Source organism: Equus caballus, chromosome 12, assembly GCF_041296265.1.
Source record: "Equus caballus isolate H_3958 breed thoroughbred chromosome 12, TB-T2T, whole genome shotgun sequence".
Classification (NCBI taxonomy): domain Eukaryota; kingdom Metazoa; phylum Chordata; class Mammalia; order Perissodactyla; family Equidae; genus Equus; species Equus caballus.
In genome coordinates this window covers 25855145-25875833 of record NC_091695.1, presented here as the reverse complement: position 1 = coordinate 25875833, position 20689 = coordinate 25855145, and the positions used below count along the sequence as shown (strand labels likewise).

General features: G+C 50.5%; 1 protein-coding gene across 4 annotated transcripts; it reads left to right on the top strand.

Moving 5' to 3' along the window:
* The first annotated feature begins 276 nt into the window (after positions 1 to 276).
* Positions 277 to 12213, top strand: LOC138915063 (proteoglycan 3-like). Of its 4 annotated transcripts, none has more exons than XM_070228681.1 (6): positions 277 to 361; positions 953 to 1022; positions 1650 to 1966; positions 2304 to 2435; positions 2954 to 3065; positions 3285 to 3455. In XM_070228681.1, the coding sequence occupies exons 2-6, from the start codon at positions 965 to 967 to the stop codon at positions 3341 to 3343; spliced, it is 678 nt and encodes a 225-aa protein (XP_070084782.1). In that variant the 5' UTR covers positions 277 to 361; positions 953 to 964; the 3' UTR covers positions 3344 to 3455. The 4 variants fall into 4 exon arrangements, with proteins under 4 accessions (XP_070084782.1, XP_070084783.1, XP_070084785.1 ...); XM_070228682.1 differs by having other exon boundaries at positions 314 to 357; XM_070228684.1 differs by lacking the exons at positions 277 to 361; positions 953 to 1022; positions 1650 to 1966; ... (1 more) ...; positions 2954 to 3065; positions 3285 to 3455 and adding exons at positions 6663 to 6911; positions 8594 to 8727; positions 9176 to 9486; ... (1 more) ...; positions 11159 to 11270; positions 12036 to 12213.
* The last annotated feature ends 8476 nt before the right edge of the window (positions 12214 to 20689 follow it).

Below are 20689 nucleotides of genomic sequence, written 5' to 3'. Positions count from 1 at the left end.
CTGTGGCAGTTCACATTCCCACCAGTAAAGCAGGAGAGCTGTGCGTTTTGGACAATCTCCCAAGGAGATTCTGAAATGCAGTACAGGATAGGAACCAATGGCTCCGAGCGATCTCAGAATGGCCTCCTGGTTCCTGAAAAGGGTGACAGGAGAGACGCTGGAAGGCAATGAGTGGGCTCCCTAGGGAAGTGAAGAAATGCGGGGTTCTTATCAGCCCTCTCACATCCTTCAGGCGGTGGCAAACCTTTCTTCCTCTGGGGAACTTCCTCCAAGGCCACTATATAAAATGTCAGTGTGGGACGGAGCAACGGAAGATCTGAGATTTGGGAACTCCTCAGGACCCAGGAAGACTTCTTGGTAGGTAAGTGCTTTCTGGTGTCGTGGAACTGGTTCCAAGTAAATGTTCAATCTATCAGGACGCATCTGGCCTGGACTGGGCAGTTCTGGAGGGCTGGCTGGCACTGTGTGCAGCTGTCAGGTTGCATGGGTGTCAGCAGGGACAGGAATTCTTATCCTCTACCTTTCACATTCCTTCCGAGGTATGCCAAAGCTCTCCTTGTCTGGGGAAGGCAGCGATGCACATGTGGCTTCTTGAGCTTTGAGGAGGCAACCCACTTTCTAAGTGCTGTGTACTCCTAGGAAGGCCAATAATCATTGTTTCTGGATCTTCTTTGTTTCAGAGACTGTGAGGGGCCCATTAAGTACAAAAAGTAAAAGTAATAACTCCCTTATTCACACTCAAGTCCACAGGAAAGCCAACCTTGGCTGTCCCTCATTGTCTGATTCATTCTATTCTAGCATCTTGGAGCCTCAGGGGCTGGGCTCAGCATTAGCTTTTCTGGTCCATCCTGACTTCTACTCATGCCTACTCTTTCTCCAGCTAACTCCAAGGTCCCCTAATGGTGTTGCTGTGATTGTGTATGTTTATGACAAACTGTGTTCTCCATTTCAGGACAAAGTCAAGATGAAACTCCCCCTACTTCTGGCTCTTCTATTTGGGGCAGTTTCAGCCCTTCATCTAAGTAAGTCTCTTTGGTTTTCAGTCTTTCTTTCTCTCCTTTGCTCCTTTCTACATTACATAAGGTGAGAGTCACAAAGTCACCCCTTCTCTGGCTATCCCCTATTTCAGGATCTCTGCCTTGAAAGGAGCAGGGTCTCTAGAGCCTGGAGTTAAAGGGACTCTTCAGGGCATCCGTATATCTGCAGTCTTGGTTATAGTATGATATTCTCCGTTTTGTCCTTTCTTCATAATGTTAATGATGATCACAATAATGACTTCCTTTTCCTTTGAGCTCACTGAGTGCACTGTGCTAAACATTTTCTGTGCATCATCTCCTTTAATCCTCATGTCATCCCCACGAGCTCCCCTTGGGAGCTTGCCCATTTGTACACACATATCACAAATAAAGTAAAGCTAGTAGATGATGGAATCAGTACACAAACCCACAACCCCTTGACCCTAAGACCTTGCTCTTAACACCATGACCTCATGTGGGAGACTGGGTTCTCCTCAGGGAGCCTTGTTTCAAGTTCCTCTCTTTCCAAGGCTGAAGCCTCAGATGCCTAGGGCAAGGTGGGAACTGTCCATGGTTCTGTGGAGGAAGGGAGAGAGATGTGAAGGAGGTGCAATTGGCCTTTCTCTCTGTCAGGGACTGAAGCACCCAACTTTGAGAGCCCCTTGGGAGATGACACCCTGCCTCAGGATAGGGAGATGCCAGAACGTGGGGCAATGGAGGCTCCTATGGAGGGACTGACGCTGACGAAGGGAGAGGAGGAGGGGGGCTCCGGAAGTGAAGATGTCCCTGAGGGAGAGGGGCTTGTCAAGTCTGTCTCAGCCCTAGAAGAGGTGGACAAAGACTTTCAGTGCCCTAAGGAAGAGGATACAGTCAAACTGGAATGCGCCCCTGGATGGACGACCTGCCGCTTTATTGTGGTGTCGACAGCCATGAAATATAATCAAGCTTACGTGAGTGGCCTGTGGCTGTGACTGAGGCCTGGGGTGGGGAGGAGTGCGTGGAGGGGATGTCTCTGGCCTCTGTCTCACTGTTTATTTTCCTCACTGAGGACCCTGGGGGTGCCAGCATGCGCTGAGGCCCTCAGAGGTGTTAGAGGCAGGTAAGGGGATAAGAGTTGTGGATCATGTGGAAACAGAAGTTGTGTTGTGATCTCCAGTCTTCAAATGGCTGTGGGGTTGGCGTGGGGAGTGGGGGAATGAATTGTGGAGACTTGGAGACCCAGCGCTAAGGTAGTGTGAATTCCTGTGGGATGGGCACTTCATTTTCTTCTTTTATCCTGGCTTGCAGGATACTTGCCGGAGGTGCTATGGGGGCTTCCTCATCTCCATCCATGACCACACCTGTAACTACAAGATCCAGTGGGGAGCCAGATTTCTCAACCAGGGTCAAGTCTGGATTGGTGGTGCAGTCAGATATCCGGTAAGACCGGTCCCAGCTCTAAGGGAGCCTCTCCTGACCCAAGTCAGTGCACAACTTACTGCAGATTTCTTTGTAGTTCTGCTCTATGATCCCCTGAAGAACTGGGGATAAACGGACACCTGGGCAAGACATCAAAGGGGCTGCCTAGGTATCAGGATGAGCCAAGGTTTTAGAACGAGGAGGTTTGGGTTCAAGTTCTGCTCAGCCTCTGACTGTCTGTATGACTTGGGCAGGACTGTGAGCCTGGTTCCTTATTTCTAGGATGTGGTTGAAACTCCTGTCCCACCTCTTGTTAGGGCCAGAGGGATCAAGGCATCACAGGGATGCATAGAATGTGATGGTGATGACCACTGTGGATAAACATTTTGGTTGACCAGAACAGTGTCCATCATGGTCCAATAGTCAAGGAAAATAGCTGGCAGACAGCAGGAGGAACAGACAGGGAAAGTGCCAGCTCTCCTTCCTGTCTTCCTTTTGCCTCATGCTCCAACCCACCTTCTCCCTCCTCTATCCTCTAGGGTAGCTGCAGGAGCTTTTACTGGATGGATGGCAGTGCCTGGGATTTTTGGTTCTGGGCTGCTGGCCAGCCTTCGGCCTCTGGTGGAAGCTGTGTGTCCATGTATACCCACGGTGAGGTGGGAGTGGGGATGAAATCTGAAAAGGCCTGGGGAGGTGGGATGGGCTCCTAGAGGAGTTGCGAGGAAGAGCTGGACCCTTCAAGGGAGACGCCTCCTGAATCTACAGACTTCATCTCCACTGAAGTGTGGGGTGGGGTGGGGAGTGAAAACTCCTGGGGCTGAGTCAGGGGAAACAAGAGGCTGAAGGCCGCTTCTGGTTCTGCCTTCACAGGAGGTCGCTGGAGACTATCTCGGTGTGACATGGTCCTCCCCTTTGTCTGTTCCCACTGAGCGGAACCCAGCCAAGACTTCAGAGCTGCCCCCTCCTAGGACACTGCCTCCTTTCGCCTGCCTGCCTCCCCTCCCTTCACCCTCAGCAGTAAAATTGCTTTGCTGAAATTGATTTATTTTTCCTCTGATCCTTGATCCACTCGGCTTAGCCCCACTCATGAACTTTGTGTCCTACAATGATTCCCTATTCCACTGTCCATCATGAAAGGGACCAGAAGTTATCACTCTCACGAAGCATGAAATATGGGATGATGTTGGTGGGGCCATCCTGAAGACAGAGGTATGGGCTCAGCTAGCTCTTTTCATACAACACCAAATTACCGGGCGCCTATGTACAGGTTCTGCCAGGACCCCATCCATCCCTCTTGAACCTTTCACGGTGGATCCTCAATGTCCTGGCCTCTCTCTCCTACAGACTGTGCTTACCTTAATGTGCTAAGAAATTGTCATGACCCAGGTACAGCCGACAACTCTCAGGAGTGGGTATCTGAGCACCCCAGTCCTCGGGGGGAATAATTCTAAGGCATGCCCTGGGTACCATTTCCCAGTGGAATTAACTTCCAGCTACCCATGGAGGTAGCTGTCTTTACAACACATATTTTCTTGTGAATTATTCTCTTTGCTACTAGTACCCTTGCACCTCCCAAACAAATTTGCACACAAATTCTTGACTTAGGATCTGCTCCTTGGGATACCCAATATCAGACAACCTGCTATATGTTCAACCCTATATAAGGCCTGGGAATATGTTAGGACACAGCCCCTTACTGTTGGGGAACATACAGTTGTTTATAATATAAGCACAACAATATCCACTAACTGTTACCACACAGTGCACATACAAATGACCCCTTCTGTGGCAGGCACTATACAGAGATGACCTTGTGTGATCCATAATTATTATCCCATCTTACAGAGCCAGGCTCAGAGAAGGGATGACCTGTTAAAAGATTTTCTCAAGGCTGAATACCCAGATGCAAGCAAGCCTGTGGTTTTACTATCTGCTCCAGAGCATGTTGCTTTAACCATTTTGCTTCTCTGGGTGGAGGCATTGGCTGATCTCCCCTCCAGGACATGATCTTATGGGGATGGAGCACAGTGCAGGGGGCAGAGGGAGGCGGGCAGGATGGACTCCCTTAACCTTGTGTTCATCTTGGGGCATAGGACTCCAACCTAGCTGGAGGTGAGGGTGTCTCAATCAGAGATGAGGAAGGAAGGCATTCTGAATCCTCTCTCCACCTGGGAGGCAAGCAGAAAGTAAGGGGTCAGTGTCCTGAAGCCCCTTTCCTCCAGGACACCTCAAATCGAGAGAATTACAGATGGGATCAAGGTCATAGAGAGAGGCCAATCAAGACCTTTAAGTTTTTGAGTATGGCTCAGATAGGAGAAGCTACTTGCTGAAGTTTGCACAGCAAATTGAGAAAGAGATAGAAATAAAACAGGTCCATTGTAATACTGTAATTGTACCACGATAGTCTGTTGATTTCAAAGATGCTGGAATTCTGAAATACTGTACGGATTCAGCCCTGTGCTGGGTACTGTGGAGGATGCAGCTGAAGTAGAATTTTCACTCCTTGCCCTCACGGACCTTATATTCTGGTGTGGGAAGGCATTACTTCCCTCTATTCCTATATTAATAAAAAGAGTAACAAAATCACCCAGTTATTAAGCATTTACTGGGTGCCAGCCTCTGTGCTAAGCGGTAGGTGGATTTTGCGTTGCCCCTCACAAATCTCTTCTGTTGGGGGCATGTGTTGTGATAGAAGTGTGACTTCCAGTCCGTGGAGATCCCCTTCGGGGGATTAACGTCAAGAAGGGGCATGAAGGAGACGACTGAGTTCCCGGGAACGTCCTGTATCTTGTTGTGGGCACAGTTGTGTGGGAGCATTCACTCTGTAAAACTTCCCTGAGCAGCGTACCATACTTGACAGAATGCATGCTATACATCCACAAAAAATGTTGTACAAAAATGAATGAGTGAAATAAGAGCACTGGCTTTACATTTGAAAATATGGGTTTCTGTGTGCATTTTCTTTCTCCAACAAGATATTAACTAAGCTTTGTGAGAGGAAGATGGTGTGTTTACAATGGAACCTGAGGAGCTCCTCACACCGTCCGAAGCGCAGAGCCGAATCTACACTCAGGGCTTGTGTGTTGATTAGGGTCACAGTTGTAGCCCTGCTTTCCTGACAAGGGCCGCTCCCAACACCATCCGCCAGGGACAGTTCTGAGAGCTGTACTGAAGCTGATCTCATTAGAGGTAGGTTCTGGCATTAGCCTCAGTTTACGGATGAGAAGACTGAGACACAGAGGGCTGACTCTGTGAACTGTGATTTCATTATACATCACACAACACTGCCTCTCAAGATGGCAAGACACACCCTCTGCACAATGTGGGGGTGGACAGACTCTCAGGAGGCAGAGTGTGAAAACCCTATGAACATAAATGCAAACAGTGAGCCAGAGACTTGGAACTTGACGGATGTTGAAAATGTTGGCACCATTGGCTAGAGTGTCTGGAGGTAACAAATTTGGGTGTGTCCAATAAAGGGAGGACTTGGGAGTCAGACAGAGTAGGGTCAGCATGCCACTTCTTATGAGTTGTGTGGACTTGGGCAAGTCATTCAACCTCTCTGAGCTTTTGTAGCAGATATATAGGCTAGAGTTGGCAACACCAGATTGTAGGATGATTTTAGTGACTAATTTAGTAGGATAATGGATGTAAAAGCCTTAACGAAGCATAATATGTGGCCTATGGTAGATCTTTAAAAATGTTATTTTCAGTTTTAAATTAGATAGGCATCACTGTGGTGACTGAGCAAGTCATTGGAATGACTTTTCCCAGGGTTCATATGCAAAGAAAACTGGGTCAATGCAGAGGAGGAGCAGGCTGTGGAGAAGGGAGGTGAGTGAGAGGAGGCAGAGGGAAGGCAGTCGTGAGTGCATAAAGAGCCTGTCTCTGGTGTAGAACTGTCTCTGTCTTGCTGTGTGATCTTGGGCACCTGTTTAAGTGCTCTGAGATGTTGTTTCGTCATCTGTGAAATATGGACGTTGAAATGAGACAACACGTGCAAAGCTTGTCATGGTGCTGGTTCACGAGAGTAGTTGACCTTATTGGTCAACCCAACCACTCAGTGAAATGATGCCCCTGGCCTGGACCCCAAGAGGGGGGAGAACAATAAGGAGGAAGTCTAGTCCTCTATCCCCTCCTCCACTAAGAGATCTGAAGTTGGAAACCTAGAGACCAGGGTTTGGGGGCCCTGGAATTGGCCAATCCCCTCAGTCAGCTAGATAAGCTGAGGGTCTGGTCCGTTGGGCTGGGGAGATAACAGCCAGGACGGTTACCCTGCAATCAGGCCAAGAAGTGACCTCTCTGATACTTCTCCATTTGTAGGTCCCCTGGGAGAGCAGAAGAGAGGAAGGAATCCAGGCCTTTTCACCCTCTGAGTTACCTGTTCCTGGTGCCCTGAGAACTGGGGTCTGGGCTGGAATCTGAGGAAAACCAGGAGGTCACAGAGTTGAGTCCTCCATCCCAACAAGTCCACTAGCTCTTGGCAGTGATATCCAGGTAAGTCACTGTTTAGCACTTGCTAGTCTCTCCTTGGACTGCACTGAATTTGGCTGGAGCTTGGTTGATGAAAGCTGGGTTTGATATTTTTGCATTTTTTTTGACTTTTAAGAAAGATTGCATTGAAATATTATTTGCCTTGACTACTGAATTCTGTAGTGTTCCCTTCAATCTTGCACTCGAGACGAATGCATCACTCACTTCCCCCTATTCCGGACCCTGTGGTGGCAGATGGCGGGAGGGAGATGGAGAGTGGGGTGGGGTGGGGAAGCTGGTCCACCAATGTTTGAAGGACTCTGCATGAAGCTTTCCATTCAAGCTGTTGCCGCCTTGCCAGAAGATACGAGCTGAGTTTGGACAAAATGTCATATTCTAGATAGTGATACTCAACTGGGGCCATTTTGCTCCCCAGAGGACAGTTGGAAATGCATGGAGACAATTTTGATAGTGATGACTGGGAGAGGTGTTATTGGCATCTAATAGGTAGAGACTGGGGATGCTGCTAAACTTCTTACAATTTACAGGGTAGCCCCCGACAACAAAGAATGGACTCCAAATAGTAAGAGTGCAAAGGTTGAGCATCTTGATCTAGATCCTCAGTGCAGAAGAAAGAGCATAGGTCTTTCACACATTAAAGGTGAGAAAGGGAGGGAGAGGGACAAGGAGAGTTAGGAAAGGAGGGAGGGAGGGGAGTCAGAGAGACAGAGGTTGTAGAGCCAAAAAGACTTCGAAATCCTGGTTCACCCACTTCCAGTGAAATCTTGTCCAGTCACTTTCCCTCTTTGAATCTCACTTTTCATGTCTGTGAAGTAGGGATAGTCATACATTTTCAAGGGAATGAGATGAAAGTGAAGTTTCAGGGACGCGATGCATATAAAGGACTTGTTCTAGATAAGGGCCAAGGGGCACTGAGGCTCCCTTCACTTCCTCCCTCCTCCTCTCATGGTCTCCCGGATCCCTGGATGCTCCACTCCATTTGTTGGGATATTGACCAAAGGGAGGCTGCTCCTGGGGTTAAGGAGCATTGTTCAGGCCGGGGCCCTTTAGGGGCACTAATAATAACTTTGCCTCGACAATAGACATCTGGGGTCTTCTCAATCACACCAGGGTGGATGCGTACCCACATATGGCAGTAGACCCCAGTAGAGAGCAGGGCTCATGGGGGAGAGGATTGAGCAAACTCCTGATCAGCTCCAATGCCCCACACCCCACACTGAGTCTCTTCCCACTTCCCCAAAAGCCCAGTATAAGGGCTGCCTCTGGGGCCCAGCAGCCAGAGACGCTGAGACCAGAGCCTCAGACTCTCAGGAGGTGAGTGCTCCCCTGGCTGCCCATGGAGGAGAGGTCCAGGGCTTGGGAGGAAGCAGAACCCTATCTGGCAAACACCTCAGAGGTCTGTCCTTCAGAGCCTAATGGCTACACTTCTTCCTTTTCTTCTCCACTGTGAGTGAAATAGGCCCTGGACCTGAGCAGACCTGTTCCTCCAGGGTCTGGGCTAAGTGTTGTTCCAGTGAGCAGTGATGGAGTTCTCAGGAAAGAGGGGACTTTTCACCTTGAGCCAACACCCCCACGTCCTTTCCCTGATTCTCCAGCTCAGTCTGTTCACTGGACGAGAAGCAAGCTCTCTAGATTGCTCTTTAATAAACCAGTTAAACAAACTCTTCTTCTTTGCCGTGTGCCAGGGGCTGTGCAGACACACTGGACATCCCAGGGAGGCAAGGTGGAGCTGTGTCCCTGTCACAAGACTGAGCAGATATGAAATGCCCTCTGCTCCTGCCCCTTCTCCTGCTGGGGACAGTTGCTGCTCTTCATCTGGGTAAGTCCTCCCCTTCTCGTCTCGTCTATATTTCTCTTTTCTCCTCTTTTCTGCACCCTTTTTGCACTGGTGGGGCCGAGGCCACAGCCTCCCCTCTTCAGTTGACCTAGCTCATCTCTGTTAAGATTTCTCCTGGACTCACAACTGTGACCTGAACTTTCTATCAGGGCTCCTTCACAAGGAAAAACCACCCACTCGTGTAGGTGAAGGGCTTCCCACAGGTGAATTCTCCCAACTCAAAATACATACCTGTGGTGTCAGCTAGAAGTCAGGTTCTCATCCCTTTGTGCATATGACCCAAGAGTTCTTGCCTCACTCAACACCTTGGAGATCCTTCCAGTCTTGTCGTCAGGTGGCATCCATAGGAAGGCTTGAGTGGGATCAGAGCTGTCCATGGCACTGGAAGAGGGGAGAACTCATCTGATGGCAAGTTACCTCTTCTTCCCAGAGAGTGATGACCCCCATTTGGACATCCGAGAGACACAGGCAGACCTGACCCAGGATGTGGAAGGTTCAGGGGAGCAGGAGGGAGAGTTGGCCCTAACAGAGGAGGTGATCCAGTCAGAAGGAGAGGAGGCTGAGGCTTCCACCAATCAAGACACCTTTGAGGATGAGCAGGCCATGGAGTCGGACCCAGCAGCCCTAGGTGAAGACTTGCAGTGCCCCAGGGAAGAGGAAACAATTGAATTGCACCATCCTGGGTGCAAGACCTGCCGCTACCGCTTGGTGCGAACTCCTAGGAGGTTTAAACAAGCTCAGGTGAGTGGCAGGAAAGCTACTGTGGAGGACCTGGGGGAGAAGAAGAGAGTGGATTCAGCCTTCCGTTCCATACTCATTTAGACTAGTGGTTATCAAAGTCTAATGTGTACCAGAATCTCCTAGTGAGATGAAATCTGTTAAAAAACAGATTTCTGGGCCCCTTACCCCAAATTTCCGATCTAGCAAGTCTTGGGTCGGGCCTAAGAGTTTGCATTTATACCACGTTCCCAGGTGATGATGATATTGTTGCCTGGAGACTGCACTTTGAGAACCACTTATTTGGACAAAAGGCTTTGGTATTAGATAGACCTATGTTCAATCCTGGCTCTGCCTGTCAGTGGCTGTGTTACCTGGGCAAGTCACTTCACCTTTCAGAGCTTCAGTATCTTCATTTGTAAAATGGAGATACATAGTTCCAAGCTCCTAGACTTCTGGTGAAGTTTCCATGAAATAATACATGGAAAGTATTTAGAATACTCCCTGGGTCATTGTAAACTCTCAATAAATGGGGGCTATAATGATGCTGAGTATTATTATTATTTCCTGCAAGAAGTTCCTGACAACAGTAAAAGGAGCAAGCGATGATACTGAGGAGGGCAGTAGGTCCTGATCTATGAACTGAAAAGGGATGTAGGCTCTCTGCTGGAGACTCATGGACTTGAGTAAAAGGAGAGTGAATTCTTTACACCACCTCTTCTTGTCTCTGCAGAATGTCTGCAGGAGGTGCTACCGAGGCAATCTTGTCTCCATACACAGCTACCACTTAAACTATCGCCTCCAGTGCTCAGTCAGGTGTATCAACCAAGGCCAGGTCTGGATTGGAGGCATCAGGAGAGGCTGGGTAAGTGTGGGGCCAACTCCCAGGTACGGGAAGTTCTTTCTGGTCACCTCGAGGGTACACCTGCTGGCCTCAAGTCTTATCCCAGCAGCTGAGGTGACCCTAGGCAGGTGGGGATGAGCTGGAGCTGGCTTGTACTGGCTCAGGAGAACCACTGATTATGCATGTCTCTTCCCAACTCAATGTTCAGTGACTTCACGCTTGTAGCTTGAAATCTCCCATGGTGGATGAATTTACACCAAGGAAGTTGGCAACTGCTACAAGTCCCTCTGCCTTCTCACCTTCCCCCAGAGATGGTTGTTAAACACTTACCAGCACACCCCTGGCGTCACGAGATAGGTTCCATGCCCATCTTGGTCACTTACTAGCTGAATGACTTCCTTGAGCCTCAGTTGCCCCATGTCAAAAATGGAGTCCTTCTTCTGTTAGAGTGGCTCTGGGATTGTGGATGAATAAGTGCCATCACATTTGCTACTCAGGTGTGGTCCATGAAGCAGTAGTATCAGCATCCTTGGTAGCTTGCTTGAAATGCACAATCTTGGGCCGCACCCCAGACCTCCTGAATCAGAATCTGCGTTTCAACAAGATCCCCAGGAGATTTGTATACACAATGAAGTTTGAGAAGCCTACTCTGTGTGATGATGCCATTGCCTGCACTCAGGGATGGATCTCTAGGGTATCTGGCTTCTAGCCGGGTGAACAGCGAGAAGAGACTATACGTATAGTGAGTGTCCAGAAAGGGATGCTTGGTGCTCGGTGTGCATTCTCCGGAGCCTGTGATTGTCTCTGTCTTCCTGGATTTCTGCCCTCTGATGCAGCCTATCCCTTCTCTAGCGCTGCCGCAGGAGATTTCGCTGGACTGATGGGAGCCGCTGGAATTTTAGCTACTGGGCCTCAGGGCAACCTAGAAAGGGGAGAGGCCGCTGCGTGGCTCTATGCACCAGAGGTGAGGGGAACTGAGCACCAGGGCAAGGGGAATGGGGGTAAGGTGACCTCTTACATACTGTCCCTTTGGGCTGTCTCAACACTCCTCCCCAAACTCACACCCTTCTCCCAACTGGAGAGCCACGTCCTCTCTGTGAGAAGGGCTGAGATGTAGGGACAGATTCCTCAAAGCAAAACCAGGTGATGGGGTGTCCTGTGTGGGGGTTAGATGCGGGCTTTCCATCTTACTGCCTGGGTGGGGGTCCTTTCCCTCTTCTGATATGATGGCGACAGATGAGAGTAGCAGAGGTGAACTAAACTGTGGATGAGGGACTAAGGAAAGATGTGGGAATTAGGGATGGCTGACAGACAGTTCTCCAGCTTCCAACAGCATGGATGAGGGATGTGAGGGAGCACAGTACAATGGCTAAGACCACAGGCGCTGGAGTAAGACTGCTGCGGTTCACATCCCGGCTCTGCCACGGGCCAGTAGAGACACAGGCAAATTATTACCCCCACTAAGCCTCAGTTTCCTCATCTGAGAAATGGGGATGAGCTAGCACCCATCTCTTGGAGTCATTGTGAAGATGAAAGCACTCAATCACCCTGTCTCCCTCGCTGTGGGAGCTCACGAAATGTGAGCTGGTAGGGATGTGTAGGCAACATATGGCTGACTGATCACAGCCACAGCAGGCGAGGGAGGGTATGAGGTGCCTGAGGAGGGAAGGAGCGGGGCACAAGCCACACTCAGATGGGCAGCTGACCTCACTGTGCTCTCTATTGCCAGGGGGTCACTGGCGACGAGTTCCTTGCAGCAGGCGTCTGCCTTTCATCTGCTCCTCCTAAGCCGTTGGCACGGAGACCCTGCCTTGAAGCCTCCTCACTTCACAGCATCCTGTCAGCCCCCTGGACACTGGCCTTGTCCCCTTGTCCCTCCTCGAAATAAAACCAGACTTCCCACAGCATTTCCTGACTCTTTTCTTCATCGCTCACTTTGGAGGACTCCCTGGGGTTCGAAACACCTGAAAGCCATCACTCCTGCAGGGTGGGGCTTTGAGGAAAGTAAAAGGTGGTGGAGCCTATAGGGCTCCCGGTAGGGGTGGGTGGGGGTGCTGAGGTTTTGGGCTGCAGCGCCACCTGGGGGCGGAGCATGGACTCTGGAGGACCCTTCTCAGCCCTGGCTCAGGGATTCTCACCCCTCTCCCCCAGGCTCTGGGGGAAGATCCCATTCCGTGGGGGGTGCGGAACTGGCCCTCCTATTTTGTTTGGGTTCAGTATGCGGGGTGGGGTGGGGTGGGAGTGGGGTGGTTTTCCAAAACGGAGCTGATCTTGCTGATTGAAGGATTGGGGTGGAGCAGTGAGATGCCATCTGGATAAGCATGTGGGAGGGAGGAGAAAGTAGTCTTGTCTGGGGGCAGCCTGTTCCTCTATTCTTCTGTTTTGTTGGCCTCAGATACTGGCCCCTGTTTTCCATTCTTCCAGCCACTGTGGGTGAATTGAAAGGCCCCAACTTTTTCTGAGATCTGTTCCCCACTCCATACCCAGGAGGGTGCCTGTCCTTCCCTCTCCCCCATCCACAGTCTACCTCCCTAAAGGGGTTACATTCTCAGGAGGGAGAGGTGCTTCCCAGCATTAGAGTCTTGGGGCCAGTCAGGGTATCTGGTTGCCTCTGGCTCCCATGCTGTGTCTATAGCCCCAGGCTTCAGCTTCTCTCCCTCATCCCTTGTTCTCTGACCCAGGGGACATAGAGAGAGAGCACTGTTGCTGCTCTTTACCTTGTTCGAGGCAGGATGCTTGGCTCCCGGTAGGATCTGGAGTTGATGCAGCAGGAGTTCAGATCTGAGACTGGGTATTAAGAGGGCAGACAGCCTTGGGTTGTGGGGAGAGAATGAGGGGGGCACTCTGAGACAGAAATACTTCTTTGGGTGTCGTTCTACATGGGGCACAGGGAGAAGGTGCAAATATTTCTGGAGATGCACATGCACATGCGTGTATGTGTATTTTGGTGTGTAAGCGAGTCACTCTTTGTATACCTGTGTGTATCTGTGTATGTGTGAATCTGTATATGTAAATGTGCGTAAATCTTTGAGTCAGTGTGTATTTGTGTGTTGTTTGAGAGTGTACATTTTGTACATCTCTGTATTAATGGATAGGCCTGTGTGTCCGTGGACACCTATGAAGCTCCGCACCGTAAGATGCCTGAATGTGTCTGTGCACGCACGTGTGTACTTGGGTGCCTTTGGCCAGTATGTTTTGAGGTGTGTATACATGTTAGTGTGTGTCTGAGCACACCTGTGTACAGGTCTACATTAGTGTGTGAACATGTGTGTGTGCCTGTCCCGGCATCTGATGGGATGTGGAGTTTCAGGAACTAAAAGAACGGTCTCCCAGATGTGCTTTCTTTCTAAAGGCTCTGGAGGTGGTGGAACAGGACAGGGTCGGAGAACCCCAGGGGAAGCGGGTGGCGAAGAAGCAGCAGGGCTGAGTTCCCTGAATATGAGCGGGCCTCTGACAACGGGACCATGGGTCTTGGGCTTGCCATGAATCTCACCAATGCTTGACCTCAGGGACTGCTTCTGGTGAAGAGGCCTGTCCTCCACAGAGGGGTGTGTCCCTCAGCTTTGGTTGCAGATTGGGTCAGGAAGCTGCTAATCACAGCATGTCAGTCTCCCCAACGGCATGGAATGGGGGCTGCCTGGGGGTCAGGGCCCCACCTAGGTCCCTGCATTGCATACTGCAACAAGCGAATTCTTTTTCGTGTATGTGTGAAGAAGATTTGCCCTGAGCTCATATCTATGCTAATCTTCCTCTCCTTTGTATGTGGGATGCCTCCACAGCATGGCCCATAAGTGGAGTAGGTCCACACCCGGAATCCTAACCTGCAAACCACAGGCCACTGAAGCAGAGCGTGTGGAACTTTAACCACTGAGCCACAGGGCCGACCCTGCAACAGGGTAATTCTTGACACTCTGCTTCTAAAAGAACAGTAGAATCTGGCTTTCAGGGGTGGGAGTGATAGGCAGTAAAGGAAGATCTGCATAGGGAGCTCTTGGACTGGTATTTCGGCTGAATGGCAAGACTCCACTTTACTCCTTGTTGGGGACTTGGTTCTAGCCAATCCCGGTCACCCACTGTCCTGCCAGCCAAGACTGGAGGTAGAGGGAGGGCAGGGAGAGGAGGGGCTTAGACGTCTCCAGATTGAAGCTTGCTTGAGGCAGGCAAGGGTAGATAAGGTGTCCCTCAAATATCCAGCACTGTCTGTTATTGGGCTCAACTTCAACCATTATATATTCATTCCTTTGGTTGTTTAAGGTCTTGCAGTCTTGAATAGCCTTTGATTAAAAAGCAAATACTCTTAGGAGAAGAAACCCCTAAGAGCATTATCTCTTAATTCGTCTGGGAGGTTGATTGGTAACTTGCCAAGAACGTGGTTCTGTGAGAAGGAACACAGAAGGCAAGGATGTGTGCCACTGTCAGTGGGCATGGGGAGAGGGCAGTTGTGGAGAAGAGAAGCCATTGAAAAGGGGATAAGGAAGCAGAGAGTGCAATATTCACCATTTTTTCTTGCTGGGGACTGAGGTAGAGTGTGTTTCCTGGTATTCCTTGCATAAGTTGGGCTCTGCAGGGGCTGGCCCAATGGGTGAGTGGTTAAGTTTGCGCGCTCCGCTGCAGGCGGCCCAGTGTTGCGTTGGTTCGAATCCTCGGCGCGGACATGGCACTGCTCATCAAACCACGCTGAGGCAGCGTCCCACATGCCACAACTAGAAGGACCCACAACGAAGAATATACAACTATGTACCAGGGAGCTTTGGGGAAAAAAAGGAAAAAATAAAATCTTAAAAAAAAAAAAGTTGGGCTCTGCAGCATGCTACTGGGTGTGGCCAATGCAATGTGGGAGGAAATGATGTAAGTCTCTTCCAGACCTGGCCTTTAAATGACCTCCTATGATCTTCCTGTTCTCACTGTCCTTGCCACAGGGATCTGGGGGTCCCTGTGTCCCTGAAGGCATAGCTACCCGATGGAAGGGGCTGTCTGACCTGCTGTGTGTAGTAAACCTTGAGATTTCACAGCCTACTTGTTACTGCAGCAGAACCTGGTTGAACCCAACACATATAGACAAGAAGGTGCCCAGGAATGTCCTAATTTTTCCCGGACAGACATAGCACAGAAGTCAGGATCCCAGCCACCAGAGTCACAAAGCTCTGTGTCTGAGTCCCAGTTCTACATTTCAATTTTTTTAGCCTTACTAAGCCTCAATTTCTTCTTCAATAAAATAAAAGTTGAGTTAGACAACATCTGTAATGCATTTAGCCCACGGCCTGGCAATGGCAGGTTGTCACTAAATGTTGGCTTTTGTGCAGAGTCATTAAGGAAGCAGTGTAGTGGTAGGAATGAGCATGGCTTCCAGTTTGAATTTCCATGTATTGCACATTTCTTCTTCTATGAAATAGGATTAATAACAAACCACAGCAAGCTCACCAGGGTTGGTGTGCAGGTCCATGTGATTATGTTGGTGACTGTGCTGAGGACACCAGCACGCAGGAGAGACAAGTTAGCTACTTTATTAGTACTGATGTCAACCCGAAGTCTAGCACACAGAAGCGCTAACTTAGTTCAGCTGTGGGAGGACAGTGTCAGGCTCACACCCATGGGTTCAGGCCAGGAGGGGCTGATGCACCCACAGGAGGACCAGCCCAGTGTGGGAAAAGAGAGGGCTGGGGAAGGGGGTCCCTCCAGGACACCGCTGCCTCCATGTCCTCCTCACAGAACGTCCTCAGCCCCAGCCCAGGCTCCTGAGAGCTGGATTCACCGGGAATGCCTGTGGGCCTCCTGGTTGGAGAATGCAGTGCCGTCTTCATTGTCTGCTGATCAGATCTCCAGACATGGCCTTATTCTGGAGGCTGCTCCTGGGGTGGTATTATCCCACCATCCTGCGGATGGAGCTGAGGGGTGAAGGCAGAGTCAGGGAAGCGACATGGGCCTTGTGTGTGGGAATCTTACCCCTTCTCTCCCTGCGGTGGGAGATCACTGGTGTTGGGCCTTTGCAAGTGCCCACTGCTTGATCGTCCCAAACTACTCCCAAAGCTGCCCACACCCCCTTTCTCTGCACCTTCCTTCGAGGGGCCAGCCCTCATCTACAGTTAACTTCATTTCTGCTAAGTCCTCATGGTCATGCCCACACTCCAACTTTCCTGGAGGCAGATTTACTGTGAAGCCAATGAAACCTACTTCCGGGTTAATATGTCTGTGACAGTTCACATTCCCACCAATAAAGAAGGAGAACCATGCATTTTGGACAAACTCCCAAGAAGATTCTGAAATGCAGTACAGGATTGGAACCACAGGCTCTGAGACATCTGAGAGTGGCCCCCCCCCCACCCCCAGGTTCCTGAAAGGGGTGACAGGAGAGAAGCTGGAGGGTAATGAGTGGTGTCCCCAAAGAAGTGAAGAAATGAAGGGTTCTTATCAGCCCTCCCACCTCCCTCAGGCTGTGGCAAACCTTCCTTCCTCTGAGGAACTTCCTCCGAAGTCCCTACATAAAATGTCACTGTGGGATGGAGAGAAGGAAGATCTGGGATTTGGGAATTCCTCAGGACCCAGGAAGACTTCTGGGCAGGTAGGTGCTTTCTGGTGTAGTGGAACTTATTCCAAGTAAATGTTCATCTCCTGGGAGGCATTTGGCCTGGTCTGGGAGGTTCTGGAGGGCTGGCTGGGATTGTGTGTGGCTGTCAGGTTGCAAGGGTGTCAGCAGGGACAGGAATTCTCATCCTCTGCCTGTCACATTCCTTCTGAGTTACGTGAAAGGTCTCCTTTTCTGGGGAACCAGAGATGCACATGTGGCTTTTTGAGCTCTGAGGAGGGAACCTACTTTCTAAGTGCTGCGTGGCCTAGGAAGGCCAATAATCATTGTTTCTGGATTCTCTTTGTTTCAGAGACTGTGAGGGGCTTATTAAGTACAAAACATAAAAATAATATTCCCCTCTTCACATTCAGGTCCACGGGAAAGCCAACCTTGTCTGCCCCTCATGGTCTGCTTCATTCTATTCAGAAAGAAGTGCTAGCATCCTGGAGAATCAAAGGCTGGGCTCAGCATTAGCTTTTCTGGCCCATCCTGGCTTCTGTTCATGCCTGCTGTTTCTTTACCTCACTCCCAATGTCCCCTAATGGTGTGGCTGTGGGGTGTGTGTGTGTGTGTGTGTGTGTGTGTATGTGTATGTGTGTGTTTGACAAACTATGTTCCCCATTGCAGGAAAAAGCCAAGATGAATCTCTCCCTATTTCTGGCTGTTCTATCTGGGGCAGTTTCAGCTCTTCATCTGGGTAAGTCTCCTTAGCCTTCAGTCTTTCTTTCTCTTCTGCTCCTTTCTAAAGTCTGTAGGGTCAGAGTCACAAAGCCACCTCTTTTGCTGGCCATCCTCTATTGCAAGATGTGTGCATTTAAGGGAACAGAGACTGTAGAACCTGGAGTTAGAGGGACTCCTTGGGGCATCTGTATATCTGCAGCCTCATTTGTAGTATGACATTCTCAATTTTGTCCTTTATAGATAATGCCCATGATGATCACCATAATGACTTTCTTTTATTTGAGCTCACCTAGTGTACTGTGCTAAGCATTTTGTATGCATTATCTCCTTTAATCCTCATAGCATCCCCATGAGGAATGTAGTATTGTATACGCTTATTGCAAATGAAGTAAAGCTAGTAGATGATGGAATCAGTACCCAAACCCACAAGGGCCTGGTGCTGAGTCCTTGATCTTCACCCCATGACCTCATGTGGGAGGCTAGGTTATCCTCATGGAGGCGTGGTTCTAGGTTCCTCTCTTTCCAAGGCTGAGCATTCTGATGGCTAGGGCAAGGAGGGAACTGTCCTTGGTTCTAGAGAGGAACAGGAAAAGATGTGAGGGGTTGCAGTTGGACTTTCTCTCTGCCAGGGACTGAAACATCCAACTTTGAGAGCCCCTTGGGAGATGAGATCCTGCCTTAGAATGGGGAGATGCCAGAACACGGGACAATGGAGGCTCCTAGGGAGGGACTGACGCTGCTGGAGGAAGAGGAGGAGCGAGGCTCTGGAGGTGAAGATGCCCCTGAGGAAGAGGGGGCTGTCAAATCAGTCTCAGTCCTAGAAGAGATGGACAAAGACTTTCAGTGCCCTAAGGAAGAGGATACAGTCAAACAGGTGAGCATCCCTGGATGCAAGACCTGCCGCTTTGTTGTGGTGGCGAGAGCCATGACTTTTAGTCAAGCTCAGGTGAGTGGCCTGTGGCTGAGGCTGAGTCCAGGGGTGGGGAGGAAGGCAGGGAGGGGATGTCCCCAGGCTCTGAGTCACTGTTTATTTTCCTCACTGAGGACCCTGGGGGTGTCAGGAGGGGCTGAGGCTCACAGAAGTGTTAGAGGTGGGTAAGAGAGGGTAAGAAGTGAGGGTCAAGTGGAAACAGAAGTTACATTTTGATCTCCCATCTTCAAATGGCTGTGTGATTGGGTTGGCGAGTGGGGGAATGAATTGTGGAGACTTCAAGACCCAGGGCTAATGTCATGTGTATTCCTGAGGAGGGGTACCCCATTTTTCCTCTTTTATCCTGCCTTGCAGTATACTTGGCAGAGGTGCTACTGGGGCAAACTCGTCTCCATCCATAACCTCATCTTTCCCTACCACATCCAGTGCTCAGCCAGAAGTGTCAGCCAGGGTCAAGTCTGGATTTGAGGCATGAGCACAGGCTGAGTAAGAGGGGTCCCAGATCTAAATGGGGAGCCCCTTCTGACCCAAGCCTGTGCTCAACATGCTGCAAATTTCTTTGTGCTTCTGCTCTCTGATCCTCTGAAGAATTGGGGAGAGTTGAACACCTGGGCATGATAGCAAGGTGGCTGCCTAGGCATCGGGAAGAGCCAAGGCTTTAGGTGAGTATGTTTGGGTTCAAGTTCTGCTCAGCCTCTGACTGTCTGTATGACTTGGGCAGGACTATGAGCCTGGGTCCTCATCTCTAGAATGGGGTTGAAACTCCTGTCCCACCTCTTGTCAGGGCCAGAAGGATGAGTGTGTCACGAGGATGCATAGAATGTGATGGTGCTGATCACTGTGGATCAACATTTTGGTTGACGAGGACTGTGTCCATGATGGTCCAACAGAGAAGGCAAATGCCCAGCAGGCAGCAGGAGGATCAGACAGGGACAGTTCCAGCTCTACCTCCTGCTTTCCCTTTGCCTCATGCTCCAGCCCACCTTCTCCCTTCCTCTCTCCTCTAGGGCAGCTGCCAGTGCTTGTACTGGGTTGATGGCAGTGCCTGGAAGATTTGGTACTGGGCTCTCAGCCAGCCCCTGGCCTCTGGTGGCTTCTGTGTGTCCATGTGGAACCGAGGTGATGTGGAAGTGGGGATCAAAGATGATAAGGCATGGGAGGTGGGAGGCTTATGGAGGTGGTGCTAGGAAGATCTGGACCCTCCATGGGAGAGGCCTTCTGGATCTTCAAACTTCATGTCCACTGAAGTGTGGTGGCTGCTGGAATGTCTTGGCTTTGTAGGCATCCTCTTCGGCTGGGTGTCGCTGGTGTTTGTCTTTAAGACAGAGCATCACTTTGAGGAGCTGTGTGAACCAAATGCCAGGCTGACGGGCAATACCGCGCTGATGAGCATGCCATGGGACAGGCTCGTAAGGGAGTGATGACTTCTCTAGGAGGCTGAGGCTGGTTCTCACTTGGTGGGAAGGGGTAGGGAGGACTCCATCCCCTGCCCACCCTGCCAACCTTTCTACAGTGAGAGAAAGGGGGTGTCAGCCTCCCCTGTCCCCTACCCCTCAACCTCAGTCTAGGAGGTGCCTGGAGAGGGAAGTACTAGCTCCTGAGGGGTAATTAGAGGCTGCCACACTTCAGCTCACCGAAGGGAGAACTTTCCACCAGCCAGCTGTCCAAGACGGGAGAGGCTGCTCTGGAGGGGAGCCAGGCTGGGAACCCACCTGGCAGGAAGGCTGGGCTGGATGGGAGGTTGGCCCATCCACTCTGGCTTCTGAGATCCCCGTTTCCAGCCTCCAGACTGCAAAGCCCAGGATGAGAAGTTCTCGCTCATCTTCACCCTGGCGTCCTTCATGAACAACTTCATGACATTCCCCACCGGCTAACTCTTTGACAGTTTCAAGACCACCATGGCCCGCCTCGTAGCCATGTAAGTCCAAAGGCCCAGTCTTGGTGGAGATGAGCAAGAGGAATTCTTCTGGCATTAGCCTCTCTTGGAGGGAGCCTCGGGCCAGGCAACTCGGCAGCCCTGCCAGGCACTGCCGCAGCAGCTGTGTGAGAAACAGCCCAGAGTGTGAAGTTGGCTAGACCTGCTCTCTTCCCACACCCCTACTTCCCTTTCCTTGACTCCTTTCTCTGCTAGGTGTGAATGTGTGTTCTATGTGACAGGCTTTCTGAGAGGGCTGGCCTGGGCCCGGGGTTATGAAATTAGCAAAAC